This window comes from Camelina sativa, chromosome 18 (genome assembly GCF_000633955.1).
Source record: "Camelina sativa cultivar DH55 chromosome 18, Cs, whole genome shotgun sequence".
NCBI lineage: Eukaryota > Viridiplantae > Streptophyta > Magnoliopsida > Brassicales > Brassicaceae > Camelina > Camelina sativa.
Window position 1 is genome coordinate 6165063 of NC_025702.1, and position 23122 is coordinate 6188184.

Here is a 23122-nt window from a genome sequence, read left to right on the forward strand (position 1 = left end):
GAATGACCACTTGAGGTGTAAATCCCTGTGAAAAACTCTTGTGTGTGCATCCCTATATCTTGATCTCCTTGAAACAAGTTTCCATTCTCATCAAGGATAGATATGATCTTATTCTTTGCATATCTAGATTTTGCTGAAGCATGAAAGAAATTTGTGTTGCGATCTCCTTCCGTCATCCATTTATTACGGCTTTTCTGTTTCCAATGTGTTTCTTCATCCGCATAGGCTCTTGTGATTTCACCTTGCAAATTTGGAATCTGCCTTCTAAGTATATTATCCTGACTCTCCATTGTCGTATTCAATTTTGATTGAAGAGATTTGATCCTTGTTGTACATTTCTACACTATTATATAATATTGAAGCAAAAGAATTGCCTAACAAATGTGATAGATTTATGACTTTATTGTAAAACACAAGTGTGATTATTCCATCACAAACACATGGCATTACACTTATCCATATAGTGTTACATAATCTTTGAAGTGTTAACACTTGTCATTACATCTTTCAACTTGTCATTACCAAAACTAATGGGTGTGTGACTCGTGTGTTTTGTAATGCATTATGTATATGAAGTTGTAAGAGAGTAATACACATATAAGTTTCCTTTGATAAAAAAGACTCCCAAAATCTCTCTCACTCTCGTGGCTGCTCCTCCCTCTCTCTCACTTTATTATTTCTTGTTTTCTTTACAAAATATTGCAAACACACATAAGTGTATTTTAGTTATAATTCATAACACGTTATCAGCTCGAACGACTCTCGATCCGTTACAAGTTTATGCATAAACTATTTGTGATCCATCATAAAATTTGACGTAACTTTTAAATTATGTTAAATTCATTTAAGCTTATATACATATTGTTTATAGAGTAGTAAGCTATGATTTTTCTTTGATCATAATGGTAGGCTCTACCTCTTTGATCATTTAGATCTACATTCTTGATCATAATGGTAGGCTCTGCCTCCTTGATCATATGTTTAGATCTATATATATTAATTATATGGAAGGTTATGCCTCCCAAAATGATTGTTTTAATTTATGAATATATTATATAGCTTATAACTTTTTCTTATAGTTTATATTTATTACTAAAACAAGATTTTACAAAAGTGTTTCATAAAAATTTATTTTTAACAAGTTGTTTTATTATTTATATAGTAATCCTGTCAAACTTGGCAGAGCTTGAATTCCCCGCCCCTGATGTCTCTGGGAAAAATTATATGACATGGGCATCAGATGCGAAATTCTATCCGAAAGGGAATGGGCTTCTCAAAACCCTCAATCCGTCAGAAACGGGGTTACAAGAGGAAAAAGCAAGAGTCATGGTGTTCTTGCGTCACCATCTCCCCGATGGTTTAAAAAATGAATACATCACGAGATAAAATCCCGCAGATCTCTGGATCTCTCAAGGATAGGTTTGATCACCAAAAGTATGTGATCTTACCAAAAGCCAAACATGAATGGCTAAATCTGTGGTTTCAGGATTACAAAAGTGTAAGTGAGTACAATTCCGCTTTGTTTAGAATCACTTCAAGGATGTCTCTCTGCGGAGAAGAAGTTTCGGATTATGATATGATCGAGAAAACATTCTAAACTTTCCATCCTTCAAATTTAATCATGCAGCAACAATATCGAGAAAGAGGGTATACTAAATATTCTGAATTGATGCAAGTTATGCATGTTGCTGAACAAAATAATGAGCTCGTGAAATCATCAAACCCGTCCAACTGGATCAGCTCCACTTTCATAAGTGAATGTTGCTACATCCAGCTATAATAATTGGCAAGGACGAGGATGAGGACGCAGAAGTGGTCGAGGCCATAGTCACGGTTGTGGAGGAGGTCGTGGAGGAGGAAAATTAAGAGGTTTCTCTCCCAATGACTTCAACGCAAGAAAAACCAACAAAAATCTTCAAATCAATAATGTTGGTCGCGTTTTAAAGTAACAAGTTGAAAATACTTGTTACAGATGCGGCATGAAAGGACATATGTATCAGACCAGTCGTATTCCAAAGAATTTGGCCGATCTGTACCAAGCATCCCAAAAGGCTAAAGAAATATTTCTCCTCTCTCAAAATAAAAGACTTCGCTAGAAGCGTGAACACTATATGTGGTAATGCAGAGATTATTATAGGCTCTCGAAAAGCCAATTTTTAAATGTCAAGGGGAACAAAATATTAAATTGATGCATTATATTGCCCTAAGTCTCATAGAAACTTGATTAGTTTCAGAGATATCCGAATAAATGGATATCATACAGAGACGCTGAATAAGAATGGCATTGAATATCATATCATCTGAGGAGAAACATATATTGGAAGAATTGTCAATGTTATCCTCTGGATTGTATTGCACAAAAATAAATAATTTTGCATCTTATGTTACAATAAACTCTAAGTTTACTAGTACATTTAAGATATGGCATAAAAGACTTGGACATCCTGGTTCAGTCATTATGCGAAAATTGTGCAAAATTCTAATGGCCATCAATTAAACCAAAAGATTTTTAGATCTGATGAGTTTTCTCGTGATGCATGTTCTCAAGGAAAACTCATAATTCGGCCATCGCCAGCCAAAGTTGGGAATGATTCACCAATGTTCTTAGAGAGAATACATGGTGATATATGTGGACCTATCCACCCTTCATGCGGGCTATTTCGTTATTTTATGGTAATGATTTACGCATCTAGTAGATGGTCGAATGTGTGTCTATTGACCACACGAAACACGGCCTTCGCAAAATTCATTACCAAAATAATCAGGTTGAAAGCTCAATTCCCTGATTATGCCATAAAGAAAGTCAGACTTGATAACGCTGGTGAATTTACTTCACAAGCTTTGAATGACTATTGTATGTCAATAGAAATCGATGTTGAGCATCTGGTTCCTCATGTTCATGCACAAAATGGCATGGCTGAATCTTTGATTAAACGGCTACAACTCATTGCTAGACCGTTAATATTGAGAACAAGGCATGTTATATTGCATGCTGCGACATTGGTGCAAATACAACCAAGCGCATATAATAAATATTCCCCTTTACAATTAGCATCTGGCCAAGAGCCAAACATATCCTATCTCCGTAATTTTGGATGTGCTGTTTACGTTCCTATAGCCCCACCACAAAGAATAAAAATGGGGCCACAAAGGACATTGGGTATATATGTCGGTTATGCATCACCGAGTATAATTCGATATCTTGAACCGCAAACTGGTGATATGTTTACGGCACATTTTGCCAATTGCCATTTTAATGAAGTTGAATTTCCAGCGTTAGGGGGAGGAATTAAACAAGTACCAAAAGATATTACGTGGTATACACCATCTTTGATATATGTTGATCCCCCTACAAATCAACGTGAACTGGAAGTTCAGAAAATTATACATTTACAAAATTTGGCAAATCAATTACCAGATGCGTTCATAGATACAAAAAGGGTGACAAAATCACCATCAAGAGTTGAAATTCCTAGAGAGGAATTCGATGGAAGCAAAGGTAATGAACCTAGGGTGTAATTGAAATGGGGGATGCCAATGGGCTCTAAAGATAAAAATCCCTAAAAGAGAAAGAAAATGGTAGATGAAAAAGTTCAATAAGAACCAAATAAAGAGAAAAATCCTCAGGATGATACAGAAAAATATGATATTTCTATTAACTATGCCCAAAATGGAATATCATGGTATAGAGATGAAATCGATGATGATAATGGAATATTCTCTTTTTCTGTATCTAAAGAGATCGATCATGAAAAAGATGATCCAGATGCTACCATAGGCCTGATTGGGAGAAATGGAAAAAGGCTATGCAACTTAAGTTGCTCTCCCTCAAAAAAAAATGTCTTTGGACCTCTTGTCACTGCATCTAAAGATGTAAAACCTGTTGGTTGCAAGTGGGTATTTGTAAGAAAAATAAATGAGAAAAATAAATAACTTGTACCCAAGGTTTTTCTCAAAGACCTGAAGTTGAATATGAAGAAACATATTGTCCAGTCATGGATGCAATTACATTCAGGTACTTAATGAGTCTAACGGCTTCTAAGAATTTAGATTTGTATCTTATTGATGTAGTGACAGCATATTTGTATGGATCGTTAGATAATGATATATACATGAAAATCCCAGGAGGATTTAAGATTCCTGAAGCATTAGACTCTAAGTCTAATGAAATTTGTGCGATTAAATTACAGCGATCACTTTACGGATTAAAACAATCTGGATGCATGTGGTATAATCGCTTAAGCGAATACATATTGAAGAAAGGGTATGTTAATAATGAATTATGCCCATGCATCTTTATAAAGAAATCTCCATCGAGATTTGTGATCATTGTTGTATATGTTGATGATCTGAATATAATTGGAACTTAAAAGGAGATTGATGATGCAAGAACTCATATGAAAGAAGAGTTTGAAATGAAAGATCTTGAAAAGACAAAATTCTGTCTCGGGCTTCAAATAGAGCATTTCTAAGATGGAATATTTGTGCATCAATCAAATTATACGAAATAATTTTTAAAGCGCTTTAATATGGACAAAGCAACTCCTTTAAGTACTCCAATAGTCAACAGATCTATGAATGTTGAAAATGATCCATTTAGACCTTGTGAAAATAACGAGAAAATACTTGGTCCCGAAGTACCTTATATGAGTGCTATCGGTGGACTCATGTATCTTGCAAATTGCACTAGACCAGATATAGCATTCGGTACAAATCTACTTGCAAGATACAACTCATCCCCTACCTGCAGGTATTGGAATGGGATAAAACATATTCTCCATTATCTTCAAGGTACGATTGACTTGGGATTATTATATCCTAGAAACTCTTCGGTTGGTCTAGTTGGTTTTGCAGATGCAAGATATTTATCAGATCCACATAAATTCCGATCCCAAACTGGATATGTTTTCACAATTGGAGGAACTGCAATCTCATGGCGCTCACAGAAACAGACTTTGGTCGCCACTTCCTCAAATCATGCAGAAATAATTGCTCTTCATGAAACATCGAGGGAATGTGTATGGCTCAGATCAATGACTAACCACATACAAGAATCGAGTAGAATAGTCACCAGTAAAGAGCCAACAACATTATTTGAATACAATGTTGCTTGTGTCGCCCAAATCAAAGAAAGTTACATCAAGAGCGACAAAATAAAGCATATACCTCCAACATTTTTTTCCTACACTCAAGAACTCGAGCAAAAGAAGGAAATTGATATCCAACATATTCGCTCAAGTGACAATGCAACAGCTCTATTTACAAAGGCGCTTCCGACTACCACATTCAGAAAGCATATTCATAGTATTGGAATGCTTCACCTACGAGATTTATGAAGAAAGATTATACATATCTTTTCGAAGGGGAGATTACGTTGCTATACTCTTTTTCCCTTTGCATGATTTTTATCCCAATGGGTTTTTCCGTGACAAAGTTTTTAATGAGGTAGTATGTAACTCGTCAATGGTGATGGATAATCAAGGGGGGGGGGGTATTGTAAAGCACAAGTGTGATTATTTCATCACAAACACATGGCATTACACTTGTCCATATAGTGTTACATAATCTTTGAAGTGTTAACACTTGTCATTACATCTTTTTACTTGTCATTACCAAAACTAATGAGTGTGACACTCATGTGTTTTGTAATGCATTATATATATGAAGTTGTAGGAGAGTAATACACATATAAGTTTCCTTTGATAAAAAAGACTCCCAAAATTTCTCTCACTCTCGTGGCTGCTCCTTCCTCTCTCTCACTTTATTATTTCTTGTTCTCTTTACAAAATATTTCAAACACACATAAGTGTATATTAGTTATAAATCATAACAGACTTCTATTAAAACAAAATTTGTTACCATCTCTTATATGTTATATAGAAAATAACTGAACAATATTTATAAATTGTTATTTTTTTGAAGTAAAAAAAAATGATTATTTAATTCTTAAAGTTTAGAGAATGATCGCTAAATTCCTCAGCTTCTGGTAATTTGCAAAATTATTCTGTAACTTTCACGCTTGCAAACTAATTCCTCAAGTTTCCGTTGACTATGCAAAATTAAGTTAAAAAAAATCAATGTTAACTTATACATTTTTCAATTTAATTTTTCAAGTTTCAATTTACGTAGTCAACATAAATTTGGAGAAATAGAACTAATCTGCATACATGATAGTTAAGGAATTAATATGTCTGTCAAATGCAAATATTTGACGAACTAAGTGATCTTTTCTGAAAATAGTCTGTTTTGGTTTAGGAGTTGTATTTAAAACATATTATAAAACCAAACATAATACAATGTACTCTTTAATTGTAATAAGAAAAATTAATAAACTAAGAAAATGTGTATATTACTTTAAATAATATTTCTTATAAAATGCAGTAGCATAATGCATGGATTCAGTATGAATCTATTACTGGAAGGCCACTTATTGAAAAAATTTGATCTAGCGTGCCACCCAAAACGTGATATCCCCACTTTACTCTTAACGAAAGAATTGTTGAATTAATATAATTTTAACCAAACAAAAAAAACTGTCGAGCAGCTCGAATCTCTCGTCTATTGCTGGGAATATCATGGTGGTCAACGGAGAACGAAGGTCGCGATTCGGAGCAGCTCTCATTCCATTACTCTTGCTCGACGGCTGCCTTTGACGCAATAACCGCCGCGTAATTCTTACATTGTTCGTCCGTTGCATTTAATTCATGTAAGATTGAGTTATTTATTAGGTTTTGTACATTTTTCAAATTTTGGGGTTCGCTTGATCTGGGCATTTTGTTGTTTAGGTATGTACATTGGATTGATATATTCTGTTTAAAGGAGCGCAGTAACTAATTGCATTGGTATGTACTGTTTGAATCGTGTTAAAATAAGAGAATCTCATATCTGAGTAGACCAATTTGATTAGAGCGGTATTTTATAGGTTAACTGGAAAAACTGGTACAAATGTATGATTGTAGGACAAGTGTATAACCGGTACAACTGTGGCTATGTAATTGTCTTTTATGTGGTTATATTTCCAGGAGGCGATGAAGAGGAATAGCCACACAAGTGTACATTATGACATTGGCGGATACTATTCAGAGCATGAGTGGATTTCGAAAAATCCACTATATGTTATATTGTTTAAGATGGCATCTTTGGAGAAGATAACATATTATGTGTTAGTAGATAAGATACGGAAGACGAGTGCAATTAATGAAGCCGCAGGAAAGCTGAAATTGATTTACCATCAATCTAAAGCTCGAAGAGAGTCAAATATTGAAGATGACGATGACGTATATGTATTTTTAACATCATTAGACACAGATGGACTTAAACCAGTATTGCATGTGGAGTTGGAAAATGGTGTCGAGCAACTGTCAAGAGCAGAGCGTGGAAGTTCTGTTGGCGTAAATTATGAGAGTGTTGATGATCAACAGTGTCATGCAGGAATCATGACTATTTTTAGAGAGGGGGAAAACATCACAACAAGAGCCGATTATTGTGGAGACTATTATTGAAGAACGGGATATTGAGCATCCGATTATTGATGAGAGAATGGAGAATGCTGAGAGAATGCAAAATGCTGAGAGAATGGAGAATGCTGAGAGAATAGAGAATGCTGAGAGAATGGAGAATGCTGAGAGAATAGAGAATGCTGAGAGAATGGAGAATGTTGAGACAGTGGAGATTGGTGAAAATGTTATTATTGAAAATTGTGAGAATGTAGCGGGTGTGGATAACCCGATAGGTATTGTGGATGTCTTTGAGGGTGGTAGGATTGAATATGTTGAGCCTCCTCGTCATGTATAAGTAAGTCATACTTATAAAGAATGGGAAGATGGTACAGGTCTGGAAATATTTCAAGAATTTTCTTCTAAAGAGGCAATATGGGATGTGCTTAACAAAGCTGCAATTAAGCATTGTTATGGTGTGAAGTCAGTTAAGTCTGACACGAAGCGACTTATGGTGGAATGTAGTCAAGCTGAAAAAGGTTGTGAATGATATTTACGAGTTGGAAAAATTAAGGATTCTGATTTTTGGAGTGTTAGAGTACATAAAAACATGCAGACATGCTCTCGGACTGAGTTAAACAACTACCACCTTGAGTACAGCGTTATAGGTCCAGATGAGAAGACATATTTGGTGGACTTAAAAATGAAAAGTTGTTCTTGTAGATGTTTTAGTATTGACAAGTACCCATGTGTCCATGTCATGGCCACAGTCAGAAAACTCATGAGGAGAGAAGGAAGAACAGTGCATATCGAAATGCATGATCTCTGCTCAATATATCACTTGATTGAGACGTGGGTATTGGCATATTACAGAACAATTTATGTTGTACCGCATGAGTCTGACTGGAATGTTCCTGCTGCAATTCGACAATTAATGGCTAAACCGCCATAATACACTAAAACTGGTGGTGGAAGAACTCTAGAAAAGAGGTTTCGTTCTATTGTGGAACGTCGTCGTAAGAGGGGGAGGCAAATGAATTTTAAACCTGGAATAAACCTCGATAACTGGTTGCAGCCTCCAAATCGTGCTGGACAAACTGGGGACACCTAAGTTTATTTTATGTATCTTTGTTTTGTGGAATGTTCTGTTTTATGCTTGTGTTGTTTATCGTAGAACCAATTGTAAGTCTTGACAACTAAATTCTGGTTTTATGTATGTGTTTTTTGTTGGTTATTCAGTAAACCAGGTTCATCTGGGGACAACTAAGAATATCACTTGCTGATGAGTTGGTTTTAAGTGGATCAACTTATAGGTTAAACAGGAACAATTTGTAGGTTCAACAGGAACAACTAGTAGGTTCAACAGGTACAACTAATAGGTCCAACAGGAACAACTAACGAAAATTTATTTGTTGTGTCTCAAGGTCTTCTATTATTTGCTGAAATTAAGGTAAATTATAGGTAAGAAAAAGTCCATAACAAGAAATTAGATTGTGAATTTTATTTCTATTTTTTCTTAATACAAGCTATTATTTCATATGAACCTCTCTTCAAAGTATATGAGGCTCTTTGTTCTTCTCATTCAATTGACAACAAAATACGGGAAAATACTGATATCGATAAATTTTTCAACAAGAACCTCTTAAGTGATGAATTATTATGACAACAAATGTGACCAACTTTAATCCCTAAAGGTTAAGTAAAGGCCAACTAATAAAACACAAAAATCTTTAAAGTACAACTTTGTTAGTATAGGAACAACTGGACACTTAAGACAACTATGAGTATAGATATCGGTATTTTAGTATTATTCCGCCGACATTTCTGAAGGTAGACAAAACATGTGGAAGCTCAGACACGTGCTCTCCAAAATATATTTATTTTATAACCCGCTCTTCTATTTGATTTCACAATTCAATTCATTTTCTTTAATTATTCACAATTTCAAAACTAGATCTAGGATTTCGATGAAGAGAAGAGAAAGAGAAGCGGCTGCAATTTCAGGTTTCGGTAATTAACAATGCCAATCAGCTACACTGAGAGTTCTGAAACTGAACCAAGTCTCGACAGTGGTTGTGCAAGAGAGGACTGTAATTACGGTGTTCCAACCAAATATTTCTGTGGCGAACAGATTCAACAGGAAGTGTGTGCTTTTGGGCAAAATCAAGGTAGAAAATTCTACAAGTGCCCAAAGAGTGAGGTAACGTTATTTTGTAAATCTTCAAAAAAATCATGAGTATATTGCAAAACTTGTTAGTAAGAAGTCTTTTTTATTTTGAAAAATGAAAAACATGAGCATAGGATGGTGGCCAACATATATCAAAGTGGTGGGATGATGTTGTTGATTACGAGTTTCTTAGGTTGTGGAACGAAATTAGGAAGCAATGTGGTAACAATCCTGCAATGGAGTCAATTCCTGAGTCAAAGCGTCGTATGCATATTGAACTTGATTCCATCAAGGAGCAGAATCAGCAGAGTCCTACTTTGGCGTCACTTTCTGAGTCAATGCGTCTTATGCGTATTGACATTGCTAATGTTAAGGAGGAGAATGAGCTCATTGCAAATTTGTACCGTTTTGGAGGTGGTGCGCTTATCCAAGAAAGAATATGAGATTGGTAAGCTGAAGGAGTTACTTTCTAAGTGGTAGTTTGTGTGGGCTAGATTAAGAATATCATCTTTGTAAGTTCGTGAATGATAACATGGAAGATAATCTATCTATCTTTGTTGTTGTAAATTTTTCTAAGACGTATTTGTATTTGTTCTCCATGGAAAATTCTATCTACCTTTTTTGGTGTAAAACTTTATAAGACGTAGTTGTACCAAAATATGCCAGTTGTACTTTACAAAAACGTACATACTATAACCAAAAAAGTGTACTTTAAGATTACCAAAAATATTGTAGTTGTACTAAATTAATATTGTAGTTGTACTAAATTAAACCAGTTGTCCAAACTGAATTACACATAGTTGTACTTTAAAAAGGGTTGTACCTAAATAACATCAAAATACAACCTCATTACAAGTCTTCCAAAGATAATACTACTTTCGAATCCCAAAATACACAATCCTACTTTCGTTGTTGCTTCCCACCACTTGTGTATGGTGTCTTAAGCAGATTGGAAGGTTCCCTTCTTCGCTTCTTCCTAGTTTCTATTAAAGTGATATTGTCATTCATATTGGATTTCTTCGCTTTCACCTTCTTCTTCTCTTGATCCTTATTCTTCTCTTGTTCCTCCATTCCCTCTTGATCTTCCATTTCCTCTTGTTCTTCCATTTCCTCTTGATCTTCCATTTCCTTTTGATCTTTCTCTTGATCCTTCTCATTCTCCTTCTCTTGATTCTTCTCATTCTCCTTCTCTTAATTCTTCTCCTGACCAACTGCATAATTTTGGTAACAGACTACTAAAAAAACAAATAATGCATAACTCCACCATCAAATAAACTTCACAAAAGTACTCGATTATACCCTCAACATTAGCAGATACGGGGTCATTAGGCGTCTTCTGACTAATTCCGGTGTCATGTGAAGTCCCCAGACCACAATTTGTTGGCGTTCCCGGACCAAAATTTATTGGCCTCTCATGACAATAAATTATTCTTTCAGCTTCTTTATCTAACTGCGATGATACATACATTTCTAGAGCCTTCACTCTATCAGTTAAGTCAACAAGCTTCTTCATGATTTCCTCAAACCCTTTCTCCATTGCTTCCTTTACTGACCTAATCTATGCACCCATTTCCGGGATTTCATTTCCAATTTCCGGAATTTAATTTCCAATTTATGGGATTTCATTTGCAGTATAAGGGACTTGAATAAGACTTTTACCAGCCAAGTCCAGTTTATACTACCTTTTCCACCATATCTTCTTCTTCTGTACAGTTAGACTGTCTCTCCAACAATCAACAATTGGGTCAATTACACCTATCCCATCATCAAAACCTTCATCTATTATGCGCCTCAAAAGATATTTCTCATCCATGTCTGGTTCCAAGATGCTAATAATAGCCTGAAACACATAACATATCCTATGATTAATTAAACTATCAACTCAAAGTTCTCAAACTATCTACACAAACTTTTACCGTTTTATTCCCAACTGCTGCATTAATTTCTTCCAAGGAAAAACCTTTCATGCAACTTTCGGTGAACTTGTGCTTGCACATCCTTGGACAATCCCTCTCTGCGGGTACAACTTCTCTAAATTTTCTTCCAAGATGTGGAATACACTCAAATGCCAGAATCTACACATAAAGTTACAATGTGTGAGTGTTAAATCATACGACAATCACATTAAAAGTAAAAATATTCACTGAAAAATACCTCCAGAGGAACAATGAATCCACAAAAGCTAGTTTGTGCTTTTTTTTTCACCGACCTTTTCATGTTCTTCATAACCCTCCAAAGCCCTTTCATACACTCATCAAATGAATAACGCCCCCAAGGAAACTTCTCCACAGCTTCTATGTCATCAACAACACTTAGAAGGACCGAGTCTATGTTCCCATCACCCTTAGAGCTAGCTTTCACTACCTTGCACAGGAAGTACAAGATAGTCATCCGCATTCTATCAGTTGAGCTCTTACTCTTCATTTTCTTCAGCTTCGCTTCCACATCTTCAATTTTTATTTTTTCAATCCTTTTAAACATCCTTTCTGCAAATGACCAGCCCCCTATTTTTTTGTAGTTTGGTGGGTACTCATGGTAGTCAAACCCGGTTAACAACACATGCTCTTTCAAAGAATACCTAATAGGCACTCCATTCACTACAAACCAACACTCTCTATCCATGTTTGTACAAGCTGTACAAAGAAGAAGCATCCACAAACCTTGCACCATGTGGTTTGACTCCCTAGGCATGTGGAATACATGCTTGAATTGAGAATGCTTCTTGAACCAACTGATTTCTTCTTCAAGTGTCTCTATGTATTCCACTGTCTGGGTCACAAGGCACCTGCTTCCTACCTTACCACCCTTGTTGTATTCAGTTTCCTTAAATAACATTTCCGGCGGCGGTGGTTGGGATTCATCTTCCTCAACATCTTCATAAATATCATCTTCCTCACCTGAATCATCATTATCAGCATCATCACCATCATTATCAGCATCATTTTCAGCATCATCATCATCATTTTCAGCAGTATTATCATCATTATCAGCAGCATTATCATCGTTATTGGTATCCTGCAATCATAGACACACTGACTTAGTTTTTCTAGTTCTCCGAATTTGCTCAAACCATCATTTCTTGTAAATTTGTATTAATTGACACTTATCAACAATTGCTCAAACTAATGTATCTACCTGAGCATTGGATTTTGATTCCTCCTCTTCCTCCTCATGCAATTCTTTCGTAATTCCCTCTTTTGTAGAAGATGTTGCTTCCCCTCTTTTGGTGGGAGGTGCTACTTCTCCAGTTTGAGCTTCTGCTGTTGTGGGACGAGCTTCTGTTGTTTCTAGTTGTTTTGTCGGAAACGCTTCTGTTAGAGGTACTTCTGTGGGAGCTATCACATGATCAACGGCGGCTTCGGTTGTTGACTCATAAACTCTACCACCATCTTTCACAATAGTCATTGCTGAGACCGAACAAGAACAACCAAACGACAAAAATTCTTTTAAACAAACCAAACAACCAAACTAATGGGATGCCAATTGAGCAATTTCGAGAGACTAACAAGATGAATGGAAGCAAATGATCTTACCAATTCCAATTTAATCGCCCTGGGTAATTTTCGGCGATGGAGACTACTAACCGGGAGAAGATTCCAAAGTTGATGGGTACTACTAACCGGGAGAAGATAAGTCGTTGGGAGTAGATGCAGAGAACTCACTGAGATCTGGAATCAGAGATAACGGCTGCGCTTTTTTTTTCCACAGGAGAAGTTATTCAAGTTTTCTGATCTTTAACAGTTAGACTTCGCGATTTAGGGATTTAGGATTCTAGATAGCGGATCTTTTGTTCGGATGCTCTGTTTTATTGGATTCGGGTCGAATAGTTTGGTTGGGTCTGTAATATTCAATATTTTACAAGGCTTTTTAGACATATCCTTCAGTTTTCAGTATTAAAAAAATGATAAACTAATAACGAAATAAGAGGGTGGCATATCCGATCATATTTTTTTGGATAGTGGCCTTCCAACACTGAGCTCATTCAGTATAGAAAATGTTCTAGTTTAGATCCACATTATAAAAAAATAACTTAAGAATATTTACAAAACTAGCCATTTGTGATGTAAAGAAATGATTATTTAAGTCTTCAAGCTTAGAAAATAATCGCTAAATCCCTTAGCTTTTGCATATTTGCAATATTATTCCTCAACTTTCACTTTTGAAAATGAATCCCTAAAATTTTCATTGATTATACAAATTAGGTTAATCGAAAAAAAAAAGTTTTTTGAATTTAACATTGACTTTTTTAAGTTTCAATTTTCGTAGTCAACATAAACTTTGAAATTAATCGGTCAATTGCAAATATTTGTGTGATTAAATAATCTCTGAAGATTATCTACTTTGATTTAGATGTTGTATTTAAATTTAAAAACATATTATAAAACCAAACACAAACAGTATATATGTACTCTTTCATCGTAATTAAAATATTAAATAAACTAATAAAAAATATATATATATATATATATATATATCACTATAAATAGTATTGTTTATAAGTTATAATGTACGTATTCTTAGCTAGTTCTATTGATTTAATTGGTATGAAGAATAAATATCATAATAAAAACAATATATTTATCATAAAACAACATAGTCAACAAGAACATTTGTAAGTAAACCTAATAAAGTATTAAAAGACATAATATAAGTTAAATACAAAAAAAAACGTGAATGATATTCTTCTGAGAAGAAAGAAATATTAGATTATAAATCATTTAAATTAGTGGTAATTTATTTGTTTATAGAGAAATTTTTATAAATACTTACTTGTGAATACTTTTTTTGACCATTTTCATTTTTACTCATTACAATATATTAAATTAATTTTTAAAAGTTTTTGTTTTTCTTATTTTACATTTAGAGTGTAATTTTTAAAAATAGAATTTAGTTTTTGGAGTTTAGAGTTTATAATTTAGTTATTTTGTATATCGAAAAATGTATTATAGAAAATAAACAACAAATTAGTGTATTTTTGTAAAAGAGTATTGAAAAAATATATTTTTTTGCAAATGCCTCTTGTTTATATTCTTTTTAGTCGGTTCAATTAGTTTAATTTAGATAGTATAAGACAAAATATAAAATTAAACATTTCAACTCTTGAAAATCGATGAACTACATGATCAATGCATACAAAACGAAGACAAACAACATCGATGCCGAAATAGAGAGAGAACGGCAAATGTGAGCGAGAGAGGCAGAGCGCGGAGTCGAATTGTGAACATCGGTTTGTCCAGAGTTTTTGTCCGAGGGAGTAACAGGTGAAGGGAGAATCATCTGCGGCGGAGCAGGAAAGGTTTGCCCTGTCGGGGCGGCGGCTGGTGGTAGACGTCGCGTTGTTGGCGACTGTGGAGCCATGGAAGACTGGGAAACGTAAAAAAAAATAACATATGGTTTGGTTTAGACAAATAAGAGGACATGTAGTGCCTTGCTTGGACTTGCCTCACGTTAAATTAATATCATATAAAGCCATATGTTCATAAACAAAAACGTACTTGGTTATTGGTAGTCTTGGTGAGCCCGATATCGTAAGTCATGGTTAGATCAGGTTTAAACAACCCGAAGGCTCGTTCTGAACCTTTCCCAGGCTTGAGATTCTCGTCGTACAATGCAAACAAGTATGTCTCGATCACTTTCCCGGGCATAAGTGGCGTCCCGGACCCAGATTTCAAATGAGCAATGAGGTTTTTATTGTAAGCTCTAGCGTTCTCAACTGTTGCACCAGCCTCTTCCGGGTCTCCCTTGTATGGCCACCCAGTCTCAGCGACCATTATCTCTACGTCTTTAAACCCCATTGAGTTTAAAGCTGAATACACCGCATCAACCTTCACAAAACCAAATTTTTACCACCGTAAACCACAAAATAGATTTGATCTCATTTTTTTTTTCCTTTCTATATTACAAATCAAGTTTTCCGTATTTAGTCTCCTTTCCTAAAAGTATGAATCCATAATTGCAAATTTCAATATCAGTTGTGTTCCTTCCACTTAACTTTAATAGGTACACTCACTTTGTGTCCTTTACTGATTTATACCACTTTTTCTTCCTAGAGCACAATTTTCACTTTTCATTCATTTGACGTAACTAAATGTGCTAAACTTTTTGATTAAGGAAAGTGTTTTGTCAGAATAAAACTACAAGAAAAATTCATTCAATTTATCAAAAAAAAAAAAAAAAAAAANAATATATCATCTCGTTACCCAACTTTAAGTATACATCAAAAAATTCATGAAATACTTTCTGTCCACTAAATATATTTGGTTCAAATATAATAACTTCGATTAAAGTAGCTAAAACTTAAAATATGTCAAAAGGAAGTAAAATAAAACCTGAGCATCGAACATGTTCATATACTTAAGGTTGCTGTTGGGGTCGACACGGCCAGGATTAGTCTGAAACAAGCAATAGGCCAACGTTTCGGGTCTCCGGTCTTCTTGGTACGCGAAAAACGGGTACGGGTTAACCGCAAAAGGTGACCCGGTCTCACTATTAAACTCTAGCAACCCCTTCAATATATCAGCATGTTCCGGTTTAAATACCGCGGTCGAAGGAGGGTCTGACCCGGCCAGAACCGACATTACATGTACCGTCGAGACCTTAATTTTCCCGCCACCAAGAGACGCCGCCTCGAGAGCACTTTGTACATTTTTCATAGCAGGTAGAAGCTGCGACATGAGGGTATTGTCGCCAAAGGTTGTGACCTCGTTCCCAACGGCTATAAGAACAATCTTGCTCGCTGGATAATAAGGTATCACGTTGGTTTCAACCCAGGTTCGGGCGAAACCCGGGTCGGATGCTAAACCGGGTACATCGCCGTTAGATGCCCCGATAACGATCTCGATCCCCGTGTTTGCGAGGGCCTTGATTACAGCCGGGTCGGATCCGTAAAGCCGGACTTTTTGGAAAGTTGTGGACTGAAGAAGCTTTGCACTGGCTGAGGGAGGTGGAAGATTGTCGGCGGTAAGGCCATAGTTTACTCCGAGGAACGGTTGAGACTCTGTTTTGATACATGTGAAAGAATCAGATTTAGAGAAAGTTTTAAATATGAAACTGTAAATGAGTTTTTGAAACTAGAACTTACTTGATAGATGTAAACATGAGGAGAAGAAGAGTAGGAGAAATGAATAAACAGAAGCTGCCATGGCTGCTCTGTTTTTTCGTTTTCTGTGTTCTTTTGAATTTGAATTGTTCTGATTTGTAACTTTCGTTTGTCCCTATATTATAGAAAACTATGGAGTAGAACTATAGATATATATATATATATATATATATATATATATATATGTAGAAAACGACCGACGTTGTTAAGGTAAAATGTAATACTTTCGAAAATTTAAAATGGTAAAAAGACACGATTACTCTCTCTTTTTGATTTGGACCAATGATAAGTTAGTATAATACCTACAAAACTGAAATACATTTAAGGCTTTTTTTCTTTTTCTTTAAGTATTTATCCTAGTACTTAATAGTTCCTTTTTCTTGTCAACGTATTTAGTAGTTCTTGTTTAGTATATTAAATAAGTGGAAAAATCTATGCACCATGCATCCCCTTAATTTTAAATTGGTCAATACAGGATTTATGTACACAGTTCCTTTTTGTTTGGATTATACTAAACGAATTTAGCTTTGGATTTGTCAGAGAAAACTAATACTGTCTCTTTCTTTAGTAAACGAAGACTACTACTATTAGTATTAGATATAAATAAAGAGTGCTTTTAATAATATAACAAAGAACTCGGCATTGTTACCAAAGAGAAAAAAGAAAAGAAAAAAACTCTTGCACACCTCAAGGAATATTGCTTGTATAATCAGAACATTTCTGACACAGTTTATAGTATAATTTTGTTTATAAGCCGACTAGCTGACTATTTAAAATTTCAAAGATACCGGTGAATATAGTCATATACTTCTGACATACATTTATTAGTTTGTTTAGATTTTGTTACATTTCGTTTATCTTCAGCTTCCAACTAAAAATCAATTGGCAATTACTAGATTGGCCCTAACCAATTGGCAATTAGTAGATTGGCCCTAACCTTTTATATATTAATGATAATTTTTATCAAACTTTAGTTGTGGAACTTGGATTGTATTTCAACAATCTCCCCTTCAAATCAAGGACCATATATGGGATTTTAACATGCCTATTCGAGATGATAACTCAATCTCGAACCGATCTCACTTGGACCGATAATAAACCCCTTCTTGGGCCTCCATTACTCGGGTTAATAAGAGGCATGTCCGTATCCACTTTTCTAGATCCACCAAAATTTTAACCTTAGGTTCTGATACCATGTTAAATTTGGGCTTATCTTGGGCTTCCAACTAAAAACCAATTGACAATTAATAGATTAGTCCTAATCCTTTATAATGATAGTTTTTATCAAAATTCAGTTGTGGAACTTGGATTGTATTCCAACACATTTAGAAGTTAGAGAATTTGATAAGTGGGTTTTACTTTGGTGCTTTAACAATAGTGAACTTGCGGAAATGTTTATTCACAAATTAAGACATATAGACTCTCCGAGGAAAAAGATATTACATACAGTACTTGACAAAGAAACAAAATACATCATGGAAATGTTCAAAGTACGTGTTGAATGGAAACTAAAAGAGACAATAAAAGAAGATTAAAATCCTAAAGTGTCTTTAGTTAATTACTTACATGAAAAAGTGAGACAGAAATATTAGAATAAATTAGAATTATTTTCCACTCTTAATGAAGCATTCAGCACATAGTTAATTATTAACTAGTTTAAAATGATGGCTTTGTGTTAATTAGATATTCCTTCTCGACTAAGAAATGGAGCAATGCACCGAAGGTGGTGGAGGAGGAGAGCAAGGAATTAGACATTCCAACATCTACCACAAAGATGGAAAAAGAACAATAATAAAGAAGAAGCTGTCGCTTTTGCTGTGGCCTAAGGAAAAGATAAAGCATGTTTTAACTATTGTTTTTTTCCTCAAAAAGACGGGGAAAATTATTAAAACAAAAGCAACAAAAGGCCTAACATTTGAACCACAGTTTTCAAACTTGGGTTGTTTGAATCATTTTGTATTGTAACGTAACTTCCAAAAATTATCGAGTGGTAGTGGTAGCAATCGTTTCCGAGCAAAATGGTATACGAATTTTATTGTTGATTGTGTAGTTAAAAGACTACATAGTTCAACTTAAAACTAGATAGTTTGAGTTCCATTTTAGACCAATAGACAGTATGATCCAACTCATATGTTATACGTGCGTTTTTGTGGGAATCAGAACGGTTTAAATCTTGGATTTGAGGATTTAACCGAAGATCAAACTTAGTAAGAGTGTAAGACAATAGAAAGCCGTAAGAGAACTACTAAAAAAAAAAAAATTGACTAAAATCATAAAATTTTATAATTTGTACTCATTAAGAATTACAACGGTTTTATGGTAAACTGGACCCGATTTACGGTTCTTAATTCGTGAAACCCAAATATTTGTTACTAAAATCTCGAAATATTGTTTTATAGTTACTTGTTTTGGGATGAAAAGTTCATTGGTCCTCATCAAGTTCACTTTTCCCCCACAACATATACACTTTTAAAAAAATTATTTTAAAAAATTTGAAAGAGTTCTGGACCTAATTTTGCCCATATATACATTATCAAGTTCAGTTGTTTTTTTATAGTATACATTCTCTTCACGAATAAAACTAAAGAATTTTCGAAATCCTATATGGAAAACTGAGAATAAAACTCATATAGATCAAACCAAGAATAAAGTTGGGAATTTTAGCGAAAGATAGTTTTGAAAAGTATAACTAAGAAGTAGATATGATAGTTTGAAGATATAATTTGGGGAATGTATACTTTTTGTGTTTATTATGAAATGATTAGACTTTTATTTTTCATCAAATACGCACCTATATTCTTATTAGCCACGCAAGAAACTAAAGAGTACACCTACGAATCTACTATTTTTGTTAGTTGTTACATCAAATCGCATTGACAGTACACAAAAGACTCACTCTGACCATCGATTCGATTTCCATACCATATCATTTGCTCACACAAGGTTGAAAAAAAAAAAAAACCATTTTCAGACAAAACATTAACGAAGTGGATTAATGTCTGAAGATAAGTGATCACCTAAAACGTAACAAGAGTTCACTTTTGACTCGGAGAGAAAGAAGAGTCTCGTCTATATGCATATAAGATCTCTTGTTATCTCCTCCAAGAGTCCACTGAAGACTTCCCTCTCTATATCCCTCATAACATCATCTTTCTCAATAAAGGCGAGCATGGAATCGTTCCAACCCATGTCCCACATTGAGTTCAAGTTTGGGTCTTTATGGAGAACATCTCTTTCCAACACGTAGTCTTCAACATGTGATCCAATGTTGTAATCTCTACCGTCGGCTCGCAGCTTCTCTAACTCTTTGCTCATTTGTCTAATAAGATGGTCCAGTGAGTTTACTTTAGAGGAACTGATGGGTACCTTGACGAAAGGATGTACACTTAACTCTTGAAATCTCCTTTTTCGTTTCATAAGCTCGAAGCCACATTCGAGGATTAGATTTTTGTCTTCTTGATAGTAATCGCTTTCAACGGAGGCGTCATGAAAAACATTTGGTGGAATGTTGAGTTTGAAAAGTGCCTTTGCTGTGTCTAGAAATAGTTGGCTTTTCACAAATATTTTCTTGAGGTTAATTTCATTTTCAGACAATGTATCTGTGGTTTCTTGTTTCCGGTGTTCTTGTCGCTTCTCCAACAAAGGTAAACCAGCTTCTACCTCCTCTTTGGTTCCTGAAATAATTGAAACTTATTTTAGTTCCATAAAAAAAATCGCTTACTTGTTGCCTAATATGCTTGTGGCTCTATCATGAGTAAAGAATGAAGCCTTGGATATGTGGATATGTTTTCAAAACATACATTGTTTTTGTTTTGTTCTTACCTTTACATATTGTCTTGGGTAATCTCTCTGAATTTCCATTAAACTTTGATATTGGAGCTTGTTGATCTATCCCATCCGTGAACATAATCCCATGATGCTGCTCATGAAAATCAAGACACAGAGATTAGAGTTAATATATACAGATGGTGTGTGAAGTTTATATACAGTAATAAGCTTACGTTTTCTAATGGAGCTTGGCATGTGACTCTCTCCGCGGCAATAAGAAGAATTGAGTCATCTTTGATTCCTCTCTTATGTTCTACCACACTTTTGTTTGATGATTGGACCTCAGCACCTGAAACTTGAGAAGTTTTGATGCATGTCTCTGCTTCTTCCTTCATCTTATTACAGTCATTATCACTTATGCGTAACTGATCATGTTTTACATCTGCTTTCTTAATCTCTGGTCGCTTCATTACTTTGCACAATCCTTCATTTTGATTATATATACCTTGGTTTTTATTCTCGCGGATCTTGGCTTTATGCACCTCTCCTTCTCTTCCCTTTTGTGTTATTTCAACATGAGAAAAGCTTTTCCTTGGAGCTTTAGCATTGTCTGTGACTGTGAGGGGTAGCTTCTTTTGTATATCCACTGAACTCAAAGGTCTTGGTGATTGATTGGGCTTTACGCTATATTCTCGCTGCAACTTCTCTTTCTTGGTGATCTCTTCTTCCTCAGGTTTATGAAAGATTAGTTTCTTCTCAGAACTAAGTTTCTGTAAAGGCTTCCTCGCGACAACCTTATGTTTATGTTCTGTTGGAGATGGACTCCTTCTGATAGCAATTTTCGTCGTCACTTCTTCATCCTTCTTGTATGAAACTTTGCTTCTTTTTCTACTGTTTGAAATTGAATCATCTTTCTCTCTATCTTTCTGCTGAGACTTGGCTTTGTAGTTCATCTCACTCGCGGTTTGAGTCTCTTTATGTACTACTAAATCCAATGATGTTGACTTCCTTGGTGCCTTTTGTTCAACAAGATTTTCACTAGCTTGCATTACTCTATGCCTTGTGAGATTCTCTGCAGATTTAGTGGATTTATCATGTATGTTGTTGGTCTCTTTTCCATCCTCTGGAAACTCTCCTAGTCCCATCAACTTGGCAACAACACTTGGAATCCTTCCTTTCTGAGGTTTTAGTGATCTCTCTTCTGTATCTCCACAACTACTTGTTCTTCTATGTTTGTTCTTCTTATTATCCTCTTGGTAGTTAAGTGCCAATAGTCTCATCTCGATATCTGCCTTGGCGACTTCTTTGATCTTTTGGTAATTTTGGTTATGAGCTTCATCTTGATCTTCATCATCGTTTTCGTCAAGCAGCTTGATTCTGTTTTTCCTCTGTTTATTCGTTGTGTAATCAGAAGCTTGTTGTATGTCTACAAGCAAACGGATAGACTTTTCCAAGTCAATAGCACCTTCCATGAGTTGTTCACCGCATTGTATCGAGTACCTCCCTTTACGAAAACTGAGGCCGTTGCTACATGCTTTAATTATCTGATTCAGTTTTTGAGCTCCCTTTGAAATCTCTTTGATATGAACATGAATCATGGGACTGCTTGAGGAAGGTTGTTGTTGTTGTTGTTGTTGTTGCACCGAAACTTGACTGCTTCTTCTTTCTCCCAAAGATCTCTTTCCTACTTCATGCAAGAAGCTAATGATTGAGGCACTCCCTGAAGGATCTCCTCTTGTAGCTTTCCCAGCATTCTCAAGTGCATATGCTAAAGCTTTCGAAAGATCGATTTTCTCCATGCTCCGGCCTTTTCCATAAGGAACTAACTGATTTGAAGCCTCTACGCTGCTGCTAGTGAGTTCTTGAAATGTTGTCTGAGAGCAAACAAACCATTTGATATTAACAAGATAATGAAAAGGCTCATTGAGAATATTGAAAGTTCAGAAGATGCTTTATAGCTTACAGATTTTGCTCTGGATCCCTTAAATCCTCTGTTAATATATGCATAGTTATCTGCAACCACGAAAAAATAAATTGGCATTACAGAGATTTTTCATGTAACTAGTCTAATCTGTTCTAGATTAATGTTTATTGGTAATACTTAATAATATAGAAAAAATCTCTATTTAGCCTTGATGAACTGGCAAGGAGCATTTTAGCCTTTGTTGGTTACTTCAACTAGATCTAACTGAGGAAGTCAGGAAATTTTGTAAAAAAGATCAAGAACCTAGCAAGATACATGCTATCTCTCTTCAGATTCAGTGTTTTGTTCATTGATTATTTACCTGTTGGTAGGCAGTTCTTAGAGCCTGAAAGCTGTTCCTTCCGAACGCGAAGATCATCCAACAACTTCTGAGCGAAATCGGACCTTTTCATCATCCTCTTTTCGCCATTCAAACTCATTTTCTCTTCTTTTCACTCTTGAGTCCAGAATCAAGAAGACACAAAAAAAGACAAGTCTCTGCACATACATTTAGCTTTAAGGTTTATTTCTAAAGACTCAATAGTACACAATTTTTATTTTTATTTTGTTTGGTTTGAGTTGTTTTCTTGACTTAATCTTTGGTTGAAATGGTACTTTCAGTGTTTGGTGAGAAAATTCTAGTAGTGATAGCAAAAAATCTAATTGATAACAATGGAATGTGCGTTTTG

The 23122-nt window shown here is 35.1% G+C and overlaps 2 protein-coding genes across 2 annotated transcripts; both read right to left on the reverse strand.

Moving 5' to 3' along the window:
* Nucleotides 14673-16830, reverse strand: LOC104760692 (glucan endo-1,3-beta-glucosidase 7-like). The gene is made up of 4 exons (XM_010483657.1): nucleotides 16685-16830; nucleotides 15933-16600; nucleotides 15099-15428; nucleotides 14673-14967 (listed from the first exon to the last, which is right to left on the reverse strand). The coding sequence occupies exons 1-4, from the start codon at nucleotides 16743-16745 to the stop codon at nucleotides 14719-14721; spliced, it is 1308 nt and encodes a 435-aa protein (XP_010481959.1). The 5' UTR covers nucleotides 16746-16830; the 3' UTR covers nucleotides 14673-14718.
* On the reverse strand, nucleotides 19529-23050 carry LOC104760693. Its single transcript, XM_010483658.2, has 5 exons — nucleotides 22756-23050; nucleotides 22434-22483; nucleotides 20704-22344; nucleotides 20525-20621; nucleotides 19529-20376 (listed from the first exon to the last, which is right to left on the reverse strand). Exons 1-5 carry the CDS (start codon nucleotides 22871-22873, stop codon nucleotides 19772-19774), a joined length of 2511 nt encoding a protein of 836 aa, XP_010481960.1. The 5' UTR covers nucleotides 22874-23050; the 3' UTR covers nucleotides 19529-19771.